Here is a 17,041-nt window from a genome sequence, read left to right on the forward strand (position 1 = left end):
TCCGGATTCATCATTGCAAGGATATGTACAAGGACACCAAATCTCTCCCTTTCACATAACTAATTTGCATCCTTCCCTGAATCTTTACATGATGAAAGGAGTAATGAACTAATCAGGGAGAGGCCATGCTCAAGCTCTGCAGCATGACTGCCCACACCATCAAATTGGGAGTGTTGCTTTTGACATGGGCCCAGTCATGGTCAGGGTTTAGTGTGAGACACAGATGCAGCAACAGGCAGTTTGGATGCAACTGTTGTCTTTCAGGGGCAAGAGTGTTGAAAGTATGTAAGTTGTGCTGCATCAGTTGACCTCCAGGCCAAAAATATGGTCCTGACCACTTTTTATTTACTAATATAGATATAATCTTAAGAGTTATCAGAGGAATTTCAATCTCTTTACATGTCACCAAGTCCAGTTATGTATTTGGGTCTTAAAAGTCTTAGTGGTTTGTGAAGCTCTCTGTAATAATATGTAAAAATTTCTCCTTTGGCTGCACCTTTGCTACTCTCATAGAATTTCTTTTGTGCCACCATTAAAGGTTAACACTGCTGGTGCTTTTATTTCATCTTTCTTCTAAGTAAGTGTAAATTTAAGGGAATTCTCCCCTATATTTAATAGTTGATTTTTGCACAAGTAGAAAAAACATATGAGCTTTTAAATTAGCATTAATTCACAGAAATTGCAAGCTATCAGTATGAACTGTGCAAGTGAAATTCACAGATATTCTCCTTCATGTATTTATTATGCATGTATTATATAGATCAATATTGCTTAAAAGGTTAAATCAGATTATATGATAAGGATATGCATTTATTATATTCCTTGATTTATTGGAGGAAATTGTGATGTTAGTTATCAGATTATAGCTGCCTGCCTAAAATAAAGGTTACTACAGTTTTGAATAAAATAAATCACTGTATTTTGTAAAATTCTGTCAGAATATTTCTAATTAGTGTTTTAGATGCATTTTGGTTAGTGTATCGTTTTAATTTCAGCTACCACACATTTCTGTAAATGATATATTTTTACTTCCCTGCAGCAAATAAGAAGCTTGCTTTAAAAGAGGAATATTATTTTAATATAAGATTTCTAACTCGTTAAAGACACCCTATACATTCATTAAAAACAAACACGTATTCCTATCCTCTTTCCTACATACCTACTCCATCTGTTCTCATCGATTTCCACCTGCGTATAAGGCCAGAAAATTTCTAACACTCAATATTTTTAGATTTTAATATCCTTACAGTACTTAAACTCTATATCTAAATCTTTGCCACTCACATTAGTTTTGGAACTACTTTCCCAAATAAATAACAGAAAACAAAAGAGCTAGAAGAGAACTTAATGGCCATTACGTCAAATCCTATAGCAAAAATAGTCTGGTTTTCCTGAGGACTTACATGAGCCTGGTCTTTTTCACTCAAGTGTAATATATACACAAGCTTGACTGCTAGTTTTAAACCTGATCTTCATATCTTCCAGCTTTTTAGAATATAAAAAAAAATTATTTGTAAAATTTCTCACCCCATCTCTTTTCTAAGACTATTAACAATAATGTTTACTTTTGACTAGGTGATCAACAATCATGCTTGTTTTTGAAAAAAATGAGTTATTAAATCCTTTAGAAGATACTTCAGTGTTCTCTGGATATTGGTGAAGGAATTATAATGGTGGTAGAACAAATGCTGAATATTTATACAGTATTTGGGAACACCAAAGCACAAGACTTTGAATACATTCCTTCCATAGGTAATCACTCAGATGTTCTTACTTTTTTAAAGGTAGCTTTAGGTATACAGCATGGTAATTTAAAAATACACATAAACATAATCTTGTCAACAATGATTTCAGAGCATGGGTACACACAGGCTTGACCCAATGTAGGACAGCATGTTAGCATGGATCTGAAATATACATTTGAAGATGAGTATAGAATTTATTATTGTCACAAATAAGTTGCTTTCCTGAATTATATCTACCCATTTTTGCTGTGTGTTTTGTCATGATTAACAATCTCAAAACTCTTACTTTGTTTATTCTTAAAAAAAAAATTATAAGAATCCCATTTGTCTTCAGAGATATTTAATATAGAGTCTTTAACAGAAGAGGTTCTCTCCTTGAAGAAAATTACAGTCTGGGTAAACCACGAGTCAAAAATATTTTAAGATGTTAAATCTGCATTTTTTAACGGCAACGCAGGTAGATAACATGCAGATAAAATCTAACATACTTCATATAGTTACAGCCCTTACAATAGTATAAACAACTGTTTAATCTACAATCAAAACTAGTCAAGCTTTATACCTAAGTGATCTAAATTTATGTGTGAAAGAACTGTGGTAGGGTCTTTTACAGAGAGAAAGTTTATTTGTCTTTCTTTGGAGCTCTTCACTGTTCCCCCACCTCTCTAGACATACATGATTTCATCCCACCACTTCAAGACTACAAATTTTTTAATTTTTTTTTCTATACTTTCAACAGTTTTTCAGAAATATTCTTGTCACATCACATTAAGGACTGAAAGAGCCAAGCAGAACATTTCTTTCACTAGCAGTATGAAAACAATACTCTTATAAATTGTATCAATGTAGTCCTGCTTTTATTTTATATAAACTTTAATGGTGACATCGTTCTAGAAATAAAGTAAAAAGAATGGAAAAATATAAGAAAAAAAAGGATATATCAACTAAAAATTTTTGTTAGGAAATAAGGATAGGTAATTTTCTTGAAAGCAAAATTCCATCACTCATTCAGTATATATACAGACATTTGCAAAGAGCTATACTAATTTTATCTTTTAAAAAGGGAATGAATGTCATTGCTGAACCCATTCTGCCAATTATAGGACTGCAACAGGACTTGAGATTCACTGTTTTATATAATGTGATTGTATGACATAAAGTGTTTTGGCATTAAAACAGTTCCTTAAAAGAAATTAGTGAAGTTAATAAATTTGCTCAGCAAAATGACACATCTTTAGAAGAACGTACTATTCTATTTAATGCAAGAAAAGTGTAAAATATTTAGAGTTTTTTCTTTTCTCACTGAAAATTGCATCATCAAAATCAATACAAAACTCAGTGTATTCTGTTTAACCTTTATCTAGGTGAACAAGATGCTCAGCTACTATAAACCAAAGAAATTTAATGTATTTTAATAAGCTATTGTATTTTAAATATTTGCACAGTTTATATCTTGATAAACTCATATATGCCTAGACAACATGCAAGGCCAAAAGGTCTAAGTATACACCCAGAAGGCTATTTGATGCTCATCAGTATTTTTAATCCTTATTTCTTTAGCCTCACCCAAAGAACATAGAGGCTTTTTTTTTTTTTTTTTTTACATACCTAAATACATACAAAGGATCAGATTACAAATATTTTGCTCATAATTACTAGACAATTAGCTTTATTGATTACTGGAATGTTACCTGTGCAGTTAGATATCTTTCCTTAGAGCCCTAACTGTTCTGATTTTCATGTAGTCATATTGAATCAAGTAGCTTAATGGTTGAGCACTGATATTCTGAATTTTAGTTCAATTTGTATTAAAATTTAATGTATTGACTCTGGGGGCTATTGTTTCATGTATATATTATAGCAAAAATAATAAATTATATTTATATTTCACTTTGGAACTATTGGTTCTAAACTGACTTATCACTAGAAACCACTTAATGGAAAAGAATTAAAGTTTTCCTTAATTACAGAACTTTGAACTTCTGAGGACTATTGCTGATTTCTGTCTCAAAGCTATATTATTAATACAAATTATACAGCTAATGCTGCAACTGACTTTTTGACCACTAAATATACTGATGCTTGTTAAAATAGAAAAAAATTTACCTTAATATCAAAAGCTCCTGGCTGACCCACTTTGTTATAAAGCTCCAACTGGTTCTTGACAGGTGTTACCCACAGTATCACCTGATTTAGCTGTTGATCAAGTTCGATGAAATCCTTTAGCAGAATGTCTATTTCTTTTTGTCTCTCTGGAAGATCTTTGGACACCTGAAAAAAATACCAGAAGCCATTTTTTTGGTGGGAAAAAAGTAATATAAAGCAATTTAACATTATGCACATAGGCTTTTATAAAATGTTAAAATACAGATTTGATACACTGGTAGGAAGAAGGGAAGGAAAGAGTAAACTCATCAGTCAAAACATTATAGTAAATATCTTGCAAGTCATTCAAAACACACTCTTTCCTAATAAAAAAACCCAAACAAAAACACACCACAAAAGATCAAAACCCCAAAACTAAAGCAGACACCCATAAAAAACACCTAACAAACCCAACCCTAAACAAATAAATGCAAATTCCAGCATCAAGCTTCTCTTTTTCTTTTTTTTTTTTTTTTTGTAAAAAAATTATCTCAGTGTCTGAAACGGTTTTAAAGGTCAATTTTCAATCGTTAAAAACAATAGTGAAAATATGAAATTGATCACTTGAATGATATATAACTATTCTTAATGTCTTGAATCTAGATATTTATAAGCATGCATTTTCTTACAAGGTGTTCAGAGTTGCCATCTGAGTCCAAGTATGCATGGGCAGATGCATACAGTGAATAAAAATAATGAGGAAATATCAATACTGATCAGGGCACTTCGTTTTCTGATTTGTGTTCAAAGCAGATTTTGGACTAAGCACATTCTTCTGTGCAAACAATATTACAAATTAAGAATCAGTGAATATCATAGTTCAAATCCAACAACTCTGAACAACTCAGAGTAAATCTAAGAACAGGTTGGAAATAAGTAAGCCAATGCAAAACTCCATGCTGTCCTTCCCATATTATTTTTTATAGCTAGAGAGGTGAAGTGTCATTTAACTACACAATGGACAATTGAAAACATATACTAGGGGAGAAACCATCTGTACTTTTAAGAAAAAATATAAGGCATGGGCAGAGATAAGAAACAATGGCAGCTAACTGTTAAAATCAGCCAAGAAGTATGGTTAATTTTCTGTTTCAAGAAAAATGAGGTTTTCTAATGTTCATTGTTTTTAAGCATGTTTTTTGTAAAGCAACCCTCTTAAAAGTAGCAAAACATAAGGTTTCTGACACACACAATAAAATATAAAATCCCTGTAAAGCTAAACAGCATTAATGGAAGCATTGCTGTCGTACTGCCCAGCTACAGAAGTACTGCTGTGTCCTAACGTCTAATCCCTAATGATGGAATTTTACAGAAGACAATAAATCTAAACCCATCAGAGGCACAGAAGCAGTGAAGATTACTAAAACACCAAACAAACAAAAAACCCCAAACAAAACCAAACTATGACCTGAGAGAACAGAAAGAACACAACTATCTCATGACATGTACACTTCTTTACGACTTTGTTTTAAAAATACAGATTTAGTGGCAGTAAAATAACCCTTCTACTTACACTCTGCATATGATTTATTGGACAATATTTAAGTGATATTTGTAATTCAATGAGTTGATTTGCCATATATTAAATTATCTACATTTTTCACTATAGCCACACTATAATATCCTATTTAATAAAAACTGACCCATGAGTCAATTTTTTCTGTCTTCCTAATCTTGTTAAATAAAAACTCCAGAATGGCCCCAGATATGAAAGAAAACAATTAAAAATTTATTAATTTACGTTATGTATTAACTCAGTACCTATGCAGACCTTGGCCTAATTTCACAGAAGATTAGTTTCATCTTGCTTACAATTTCTGAATGTTGATCTCCAATGTTTAGTAGCTTTAATATTAATGTAAACAAGTTCCACAGAAATACTACTGAAAGTAAACAGGTAGTCACGGGCAGGTAAAAATCCAAGCTGACTTCCAAAGATTTGAAATTTAAATTAATCTGCTTCCAATTAACATTTATCAAACATATTGGGTCTATCACAAGATAATGAAATGAAAATTTGTAGTTGTCATGGGGGGAGGTGGGGGGAAAGGAAATAATTATATACTAAGGTATATTCAATCCAGAAAAGCTTAAAATGAAAGATTATGTGTGGTCACAGACAGTATATCAACCTACTCTTTCCAAAAATAATCACTTAAGAAACCTATAGTAAGAGGTAAATTGTGATAGAAGTAAATGCAGCCTCTTCTTACAAGTTAGGTCCTGCTCTAAAATTATGGAACAAACATAGGATTATAATATTTTTAATAGAAAAAAAAAAAAAGAAATCTAAGTCTATATGAATCAGTTCATTATATACAAAAATTTAATGCCATACACTTTTACCACAGAAATAAAAAGAACAGTAAATAATTAAAGGACTTTCCTCAAACTCAGGTTAGTGCTACAGATAAGGATGGATAAGCATTTAACAAGGCAATACTTTGTAAGATGCAGGTAATAACATGTTACATGCGTGGGAATCTTAGATTCTTAGAAAATGGATCTCAGGGATTTTGTTTGTTTGCGCTTTTTTTTTTTTTTTTTTTTTAAAAAAAAAAAAAAAGGTGTGGCATCCAACTCTCAAGCTGGCTAATCAAATTAGAGCTTGATGTTTTTAAGGTAATCAGAAGTCTGCCTATCAAGTCAAGATACTGCTGCAGACTGCCTCTTGGGGGACAGCTTTTTTCCTGAGCTAATTCTGCAGCTCACCAGAAGTATAATTTGGGAAAACCTCCATGGAGTCATGGCCGTGATTACTCCATGGTGTCCAGATTTATGCCCTTTCTGTGGCAGAGGAGTACACAAGGAGATAGGGCCCTCCAGAATCTTCCCTACTTTTTTACTCACAGTCTTTCAAGCTTGTTATTCACAGCTCCAGGAGTTCAACCTCTGAGGTGGGATTCAGATGCTGGTGAGACCTAGAGCCATCCCACTGCCCTGCTGTCTCTGGGCTCTCTCTGCAAGTTCTTGGATCTATCCAGGGCTAAGTGAGCAATGGCTAGAGTCTCATTCCAGCTCTCTTCTACATTTTTGCTTTTGGCCCCCTCCCTTCCCCACCTTCCCTTTATTCATTTGTTGTCAGGTAATCATTCAGTATCTACTCAGCTTCATTCCCTTTTGTATCTTATCTCTTTCCATCCTATTTAAGAAACACTGTTAGGTTTTATCACAGGAGGGCTTAAGTCCTTTTCTAATGGGGAAGACCAATAGAAACTGTGTCCATAACGCAACACCTGCAGAAGAATTAGGGCAAAAGTGGGAGATGCTTTCCCCCAGATCCGCCTAAGGCTGAACACAGGCCTGATTAAGGACTATTATAGGCTGCCAAGGAAGACAGGGTGTAAAAGGAAAAAAAAAAAAGAAGAAAGGACAACTTCAGTTGGAACATCTTTCTAAAATTCCATCTTAGCCTTTTACATGCAAATTAAATATTTTCAACTTTGTCTTATTTGGCATCAGATCAGCATTAAAACTTACCTCAGTTTACAACCAAAGGAAAAAAAGTAAATTTGCAGGTGCAAAGGACAACAAAAGTATGGATTATTGCTTCAAAGAAAAAATTCTGATTTCAGCATCAAAGGACTATATAATTTCAATGATACACATCAAAACATTAATCTGAAAGCATGTGATGCATCTAAAATTGTGTACTTTAGTTCAAGTGTTAACTAAGTTAGATTAATTGGAAGCTGAGTAACAGAACAATAGAAAAGATTTAATATCTAAATTGCGAAACAATAGAGGAGACTAATTTTACCAACTGACATTGGTCTTCATAACATTTAATTTTACCCTAATCTTAAACTATCAGACTATTTCCCATTTATATAATTTTATGTATTCAAATTTTTGCTCTTTTAATGAAAATGGTAATAATCCCACAAATAAAATGCCAAATAGAAATGATAACATCTTTCAAAACATTGGAATACTATGTGAAATCTGAATAACTGAATATTTTCAATAAGTCTAGATGTTTATCTAAGTATTTTAATTTATTCTTCTTATGAATTCTAAAATTTCTTGCATTGCTTGTTTCTGTTGCACCTGAACCTCATGTCTTGTATGATCTTCCTTCACAAGAAGCCTAAATGATACGCTATTATGTTCTTTCCATCCCCACTAATTTGCTGCAAAAGGATACAAAAGCTCAGCTTGGCAATATACATCACCTTGATCATTTTATATGCTCCATTTTTTCACTGCTTTCCCACTTTAGTTTTATATAGTTATTCTTCAGTCTATACACATAGTTGTGTACATGCACTGTGAGATGAATTAGAACTGAGCGGATGGAAAGGAATACCAATTCTTATGATAATAAGAAGTACAAAGGGAGTAAGTTGTATAAAGTATGTCACCTGTTGTAAAATTATATTGTGTGTCCCTGTTCTATTTAATTCCTTATGAATATCCAGAAAGCAGATTCAATTAAAGCAGTATCAATTAAAATAATAGTTGTGGAGCTACAGTTCAATCCTGTAATTCAGGAGTAATGTTCAAAATGAAAAAGTTGAAACTAATTGAGTAGAGACAGTAAGAAAGAACGAACAATGGGGAATAGTTTTGCAGAGGTCAGAAATGTTATTGCAAATGAATGAAGTTGATAAATTATATTACTAGTAAGTCATCACTGTCATTATCAGCAGCTGCCACCTGATAAAAGTAAGGAAAGCCACTGAAGTGACTTGCATACATTACGTTTGAAGAGAACAATGCCTGATTTTGAATATTTCCCTTCTCTCTCACAGTCAATGTCAAGGTCATTTCCTGTTTACCTGAAATGACCAAAGAAAAGATAATGCAGTTATTGCTCAACTGCTTGGGAATATAGATGAGGAGATGCATCTCTCCAACACGTCATTTTTCAAAAAAGAATATGGAGAATTTTCCTAATGGTGAGTGAAGAGAAATCCCAAATTCCAACATTTTAACAACAGTGGAAATCTGTGGGGTTTTTCCCAATATTAGATAAGGTACCCCTTTCTCTTGCTAGCTGTCTCACCAACCTCTTAACAACAGACCAGAACTTAAAAGAGGATCTTATTTTGATGAATCTGTTAGTGGATTAAAATGTGGCTTTCTTGTTATGTGTTATACAATAACTTACAATAAATTACAATGAGTATAAGCAGCAGCATGTTGTGGGGTATCTGTGAGACTGTTAAAAATGTTTTTCTTGTATTCCTGGCTTGGGAGGGTCCCTCAGATATAAAAAGCACTTTATGAAAGTAGGCTTCCAATGTAGAACAACTGGTAGTGTCAGGTTTGAAAAAAAATTACAATTGTTTGTATACAGAAAAATGAGGAATGTGTAGGTTTCTGTATGAATTACTTTCCTTACTAAATGTAAAACAAGCAGCAGTTTCAGCTTTACTATACCATTTCTGAAAAAATACAAATATTAGGAGAAAAGGAGGCAGATGACTACACTGTGGTCAGCCAACAGCATACTGGACTAAAACCAGGTTTTTATGTTTTCTGAGACAGGATTTAGATAATAAAGAAATAACTAAAGTCATAACAACTATTAAATAGAAGCTTCAACCTAGACTTACTGATAAATCGCAACTGACACTTCCATCACGCTAGTAAGATGATTGCATAAAATAGCAACTCTTACAGACACTGTTCAGAAAGTTTTATCTGCTTAAAATCACCATCCCTAGAGCATGTACAAAAGAATGATTTAAAATAGAAGGGGGAAAAGTTAATTTTTATGCATCATTTCTTCATGAAAAACAATCAGTGTAAGAAAGAGTTTCATATAAGTTCAGTTTAGGATGCCATTTAGTTAATTAACTGAGCCATTTTCATTAACAAACTCAATATTGACTTTAAAACAAAATTTACATAATTTCTTTAAAGCGATGAATATTTATAAGCCATAGCATCTCTGACAAAGTTGGAGTAAAGACTGTATATTAGAGGAAGATGAAAGCATGCTACTAAAAATATGTATAAAAGATTTTTGTTTGCTAGGTGGCTAGTGTTTCATGTTTCTTTATGAACCTCTTGGGACCTGACCTTGGCATGAGTTTTTGGCTTTTTTTAACTTCTTAACAGTGTATTTGTAATATTCTCATTTCATTTTTATTAAAAAAACCTGGTTTATTTTCATCGATGCAGAAGACTAAAGCAGTCCACAAATCCAATGCACTAAACAATTTTCTGCTTCATCTGGCTGTCTAAGCTTTTTAAAAAGCAAATAAACATATCCCCCACCCCAATGATTCATTTTGTTTTTCTTGCATGGTAATATGATTGTATATATCACAGTCTTCTGAATATCTGTATACTTTTTATATTTAATATTTATAACTCATTGTCATTCATTCTGCTCTCTACCATCTCTGCAATTCTCCTTTGTCAAGGACACTTTTTGAGCACAAGACTCTCCACTTTAAATCTTTGCTAAATAATCTAGTCCATGATTTTGTTTTCTTTATCTTTGGTTCTTACCCAGTTCCAGAAATCCAAAAGCAGCCATAAAGGGTTTACAGTGTTTCCTTCAGTGACTCTTAATGAAGAATATTCTGTAAGGAAAATAATTTCTAAATAAAAGTACAATGCCCTAATTGTTCTTTCCCTGGTTTACAGCAGATAATACCTTATCTATCCTTGAGCAAGCAAACACCATCATGCACCCCACAGTACTCGTACCGGCCTGAACTGTCTGTCAAAGCTTTTTTCCCATGGAAAGCAGAGCCTGACAAATATGTTGGGAGGAGAAGAATAAATGGCATGCCACAGTGCTACTCAGCACAGAGCTGGATGGGCTGTTGCAGTGTCCCAGGAAAACACGTGACTTTACAGGGTATGATAAACCCTGTCTAACATAGTTAAGAGCAATCTATTCTAACTACTATCAGTTTGGTAGTAGTCTTATCCTCACTTTTGGTCTTTCTATGCGACAGAGATTCTCCTGCCTGTTGCTTTGTCTCACCATCTTTTTCTGCAGCCCTCCTTTCCCTTTTCCTAAGATGACAGGTTATCCAACTGCTTTACTTTCAAAACCATGCCCAATACTGAAAGCTCAACTTCCATGCATAATCAGCTCACAGTGGCAAACAGACAGTAGCTAAATTAAACATATCGAAACTTTCTTCCATGCTGTTGCCTACATCTGAGATAAGCTTCCCAGAAGCATTCACAAAACTGCTATAGAACTTCTAAAAACTGTCATCTGCCAGAACGCTTGACAAGCAAAACGAAGCCAAGAGGCATTGCAATGAAACAAATGACAAATATTTATACAACAAGTAGTACCTTAAAATGCAAGCTATAAATTTAGAAGCGTTATTGGTTTTGCTCATGGAGTTCCCTATAGGAATGAAAAAAAAAAAACCCCCAAACCTTAACATTTCATTTGGTAGAGGAAATGGATATAATTGGATCTAAGATTTTAACACAGCAATAAAATCAGTAACGAACAGCATTTTCTGGCTATAATCTACATAGAGCAGTACATAAAATAACCAATGTATAGACATACTGTATTACTTCCACAGTAAATAAACAGGGATGTTTTTACATTGTCTTTGTACAGTGTAGATAAATTAAAAAGGTTTAGAATTTTATCTACAGATGAACATTTATAGCATTGCCTAGCAACAAAGAATTTATTCTCTTAAAAATTATACAAAAAAAAAAGTTGGCATTCCAATTCCAGTGAGTGATCTTGCCTGCCAAGTACTGAACTGACATGTCTGACAGAAAACAACAATGATCTTGCTTTTCTTTTTGGTTGTTCTTCAAGAATTACCTGGTTTAGCACTTTGACGGAGGCAACAACTTTTCATTTGTAAGAAATATGCAGCTAACAGAAAAGTTGAGAGCGTAGGAGTTGACTTAGTTAACGGTGCTCGATGCACAATTAAGTTCAGTATCATAACAACAGGCCATTCTCTGGGTAATGATGATGATGAATATTTCAAAAGGATTTTTAATACAGGCAGGACAAAAGCAAGGGAAAAGGGAAGGAGAGGTTTAAGGTTATTTCAGACTATTCTATTTGTGGAAATGTTAAATATATTGATATGTTGCAATACAGACAGGCCTATATAATTAACATATAAACTTTATCTTGTAAACAGCAAATAATAAAACATTGATTTTCATTTCCTACAGTCTTCCTTAATAGAAATGCATGAAAAACCTGAGACATAAAGGCAATGTCTGACTTGGAACTTAAGTTTAAAAATGCCTAAAAACATAGTCATTCATTGGTGTGTGGCGTTATGTGAACCACTGTTCACTCTATGTGACATCTCTCTCAGATACATAGTTGCAGTGTTAGAAGAATGTGTAAGGATTTCCCTGAAGTGCCTTATTTGAATCTGATCAGTAGGTCAGTAGTAGCTAGATCAGTATTACCTCAATGTAGCTGTCAGCACAAATGACTTGAAGATTAGTACTTTTTAAATCAAAGTACTTGGCCTAACTTCTTAAATATATGATAAATATAGTCCAGATTCATATGGGAAATGACAATAAAAAGGAAATTTAAGATAGTCAGTAAAATAGTATGATATATTGTGTGTATATATATATATATACACACACACATATATTTATATAATTAACCATCATTTTATGGCCTCATGGGCAAACTTTCTACCCCTGCATGACTGTATTTCATAAATATTGTTAATTCTTTGCTTAAAGATTGATGTGTAGTGAACAGAGCAACAATGTGGCCTTATGAACACACATCTGAAGTCTTTATGATTAATATAAAAATAAGTAGAAATGTTTTCTTCCTGTGTATCTTGTGGATTATTATTAAATGGTATATGATGTCACCAACTCAATTTATTTCATACTCAATGTTTAAGCAGGTACAAAATGCCTTTGAATTGGCTATAAATTAACTACCTTTACTGCAGATATTAGTTGGGAGTGGCCATAGAAAAGTCTTGCCACTTAGATTATGAATAGACATACTAATTCAAAAAGAATGGCATGAAAAGGTTATGTGCTAGAGTAAATGCTAAGGGGTCCTGTGGGAAATAGCTGAGAAGATCTGCTCAGCTGCAATAGTCTTCTGGCTCAACAGGACATATTGTCAAACAGGGATGGCATCTATCATAGCGATGGGTTTTAAGGGGTGAGGTAAATCAGCACTGACCTAAGTGACCTGACCTCAATCTCCACTGAGGTCAGAAGTGAAAAAAAGCTTGAGACTCCATTACAGATCCCATTCATGTATACTTACAAAAACAACCACCATACAATTTTCTGGTGTTCTGAGGTGGTAATTAATGAAGAAAGTTTGAGTTAGACACTACAACAGTGATGAGCGTTATAACAACAGTTTAACTACCTGGGAGAGAAAAAAAGATATCTAGCATCCTAGTCAGGTTTCCAGGTCCAGTAGTCACAAGCTTATTTTAACCAGGATATTTAAGATGTTCCTTTTAACCAAAACCTTTGAAAAAGCCAGACACCTTAATTTTTTGACATACTTGATAGGGTTTTTTTAGGAAGTGCTGTATTGGAAGAGCAAGACTAAGAGCAATGGCATGTTCAACTTTTCAGGGATAAACCCCAACGTGTAATTGCCTGAAAAGAAATTCCAGTTCAGGTGACATCATAGTGGAAAATGAATCTACCAATATCTGCTGTGTGACTTCGTTGCTACAAAACAGACAAAAGAAATAACTTTATAAGGTGGAAAAACACACACATTTATCTCACTCTTTCTACATACCAGTGACTAATGTCAACGTATGGATAGAAATAAAACTGTTCATTAAGTCCTTTAACTTTTAATAATCTTAAAATAATAATTAATATTAATAATAAGAAAGCATCAGGAATTCTCATTACTACTAAAATTATAATTATTCAGATTTATTTCAGTTGTTATCTCTTCTGAGGAAGCTATGCCAGCTTTTTGCCTTTTGATAAAATGGGTAAAATGTATTAGGATTTCTGATTTGAAAGACAAATTTAGAAATGGATGTTTTAATTTCATATTTACAGTAATAACATTCAGAAGAGTCTTCTATGAAATAATCAAATTATTTATTTGTCAAAAGTAGAAATCTCTTTAATGTTGATTACCCAAGATAATTCAGACATTTGTGATGAGGTGTTGTTATAAAAGCAGAAATAGATATCTACTCAGAGTTTGTATCAGAGAAAAAAAAAAAATACGGCAAATAGGACTGTTATAAATTTTCTTATCTAGAAGCATAAGATTTGCACAAGATGGTTAGCGTTTACCACTCCGATTAGAAATATCACCACACCACAAACTTCCCAACTGATATTCATAAGTGCTTTGTGGGTTTACTTTGAAAAAAACAAACCCCCGTGTTCATCACTATTCTTTTAGACAGACAGCTGCTATTTAAGTACATTGGAATTTAACTTGATAAATGCTGTAGTACATAGAGCATTATTCAGAAAGATCTTATTAGTAACACACATTGTGGAAACTTCAAAAGATAAGAGAACAACTCCTTTCCACTTCATCCCTCCAAATACAAATATAGTCTTGTCAAATGTTGCAAGTCTCTTGTGCTCCTCCTTTTTTCGCAAAATCCTCCCAGAATCTGTTGCCCCTTTTTCATGGGAAATGGGAAGATTACAAAGACAGAGCAGTCATACAAATTGCCCCCTTACATCCTGGAAAATAAGAACTAACAGGGTAAGAAAAGAATGACTGGGATCACAGAGGTTGCTCTAGGGGTGATTATGAGGAACTAAAGCAGGAGGAGGAAAGACAGTCAACAGACAACCAAGATATATTTTTTTTGATATATGCTGCAAGAAACTCATTAGGAAATCTGCACAATTTCCTTGTAAGCAGTTCCCTGCCTCTAAGTTTTTCCATGCTGATAAGTAACATGGCCTGAAATCCACAAATAATATCATGATGAATTTCCAACTTATCAATGTTTAACTTTCATTTAGATATTGTTTACTGACATTTATTGTCAAGCCTAAAATACACCTGGAAAACCAAAACTAAGGTTTAGAAATAAAGCTAGAATCTAATGTATAAGGAAAAAAGAATGCTATATTTTCTAAATATACCCCAAAACTTGTCTAAAGGAAAAGAACACATATTCAGTAGTATGCCACATGAGTCCTTGACAGTGTGTAATTATTGCCTGATTGCTGCAAAAACATTTCTTCTTTGAAGGGACTTCGGAATTATTAATCCTTTCCAATGAGAGTAAACAATATACTGTGGTAGGAGAATATTTATTAATATGTAAAACATCATTACTAACCACTTTTACAATGCTTTAAACCTTTAGAATGTTTTAATATCACCAAGTAATTTAATTTTACACTATTCCTACGGGATGGGGAGTTGTGCATAGGAAAACAGAGCAGCTGGAAAATTAAGCAACTTCCCTGGCATTTCCAGTCCATGTGAAGTGACAAGATTAAAATGGTCTCTGTAAAGCATCATACCCAAGTGTACCCTCTATCAGGGCTTTACAGCACTAAAATCTTCATTTTTCTGCTACTATTTATTCATAGTGCTTTACTGGGGGACACATAACTTTTTGTTTAATTTTTACTTTTGTGCTCTTAAATGAGGAAAATGCATATTGCAGTTTGCATGTTAAAAATAAACCAGTGCAATAATCTGTGCAAACCACGTGCCTGGGGAGAAGCAGAGAAGGGGACTGGTTTGTTCGTATTATGCAAGCTTGGCTGCCAAAGTTGAAAGGATGACTTTTTGGGTTTCAGGGAAAAAACCTTTCTCCAGAAAATGTTTCAGGCTGCATCTAACCTGCTGGATGCAGAGGTGGTTCCGATGGCTCAGAGGTGAATGCATGCCCTGATGATATCCTGGTCCCACACTCCTATGAGACCTAAGCATGCACAAGCTGTCCCCTTCATTTTCATGGGAAGGAAGCCTAGGTTTGGGGCCAGGCTGAAGCTGTAATGTGCTCTTGTCAGGCTCCTGGAATGAGGGAACCAGGACACTTTGGTATGCTGCAACACAAACACACCTCTCTCCATAGGAAAAACACACAAAAAAGCTGTAGTATGCAACTGAAGAAGGATACATACCAAGTATAATTGAAGTTAAATCAATTTGTATCCATTTTTACAAATGGAATAAGCAAAATTATTTCCTTAATCAGCTCATTGTTTCTGCTGTTCAAAGAAGTGGAACTAAACAATAATGAGCCTTCCCAATTCACTTTATTGTCCAGGAGACTCACTTGTTTGAACACAGGCCAAATGAACTGGTCTAGCAGGCTACATTACCTACACAATAGGGATGAACAACATCTTCTCTGTTGTTAAAATAAAATAACTTTATTCAGACAGATTGGGGGATATTTTTACCTTAGAAATAAAACTTTAACTTGTGTCTTTATTAAAATTCTCTCCTTTGAAGGACTTGAAAACTCTCTGCATTTCCTTTCTACAGCTTTATATTGCAGAACAACACTTTAGCTTTCACTAAAACACTGAAATTTCTTATGCCTTTAAGTGAATGACCCTTCAGTCTTCAATGCTTGAAACTGTACTGCAACACAACACAATTTCCCCACTTAATTCCTTGCTGCTGGATGCTGTGTGTTTGAAGTTTACATGTCTTAAATGATGGCTGGCACAATTTTTATATTTAATAGTAATTTCTAGATCTTCTTCTATTAACTTCTCCAGATACCATTTGAGATCATATATATATTTTTAGCTTAATACCTTCAGTAATGTGATCTTCTCTAGCCATCTGACTTTTGGCGTTATCACATGGCTAAATGGACATGGTCAGAGGGTTTAATGGAATTTCTGTTTGTCTCAGATAATCCACCAGTATGTTCTAATGCAAAATGAAATAAAGAGGATACTCCCTTCTTTAAATTTTATATACTTTGGATATAGTATGAATATAGCTCATCTCTTTGACCTGCGAACCGCCTTGTATAGAAGACTCCAGAAATCCACACAGAACTGCTCTAGAAACAGATTCTTACAGTCATTCACCTTCATTTTCCAACTGAGATTAAAGATGCTCTTCCTAACCTCCTCCAATCTAAAATAAAGTACAACTGGCTATCAACATCATTTACACATGAAGGAACCCATAACACTGTAAGAATGCTATTATTATCTATATCACTTGGACCAATAGCAAATAAAATTATGATTATATTTTAAGGGAT

At 33.7% G+C, this 17,041-nt stretch overlaps 1 protein-coding gene across 13 annotated transcripts in view; it reads right to left on the bottom strand.

Annotated features, from left to right (window-relative positions):
* DMD (dystrophin) overlaps nt 1-17,041 on the bottom strand; it is a 1,208,820-nt gene that overhangs the window by 394,235 nt on the left and 797,544 nt on the right. For all 13 annotated transcript variants that reach the window (XM_026858158.1, XM_026858211.1, XM_026858140.1 and 10 more), the window contains one exon: nt 3,852-4,016. In XM_026858158.1, the coding sequence (XP_026713959.1) occupies nt 3,852-4,016 (165 nt within the window). The remainder of the gene's footprint in view (nt 1-3,851; nt 4,017-17,041) is intronic.

The sequence above is a fragment of the Athene cunicularia genome (genome assembly GCF_003259725.1).
Source record: "Athene cunicularia isolate RWA chromosome 1 unlocalized genomic scaffold, athCun1 chr1_part1, whole genome shotgun sequence".
In the NCBI taxonomy this organism is placed as follows: domain Eukaryota; kingdom Metazoa; phylum Chordata; class Aves; order Strigiformes; family Strigidae; genus Athene; species Athene cunicularia.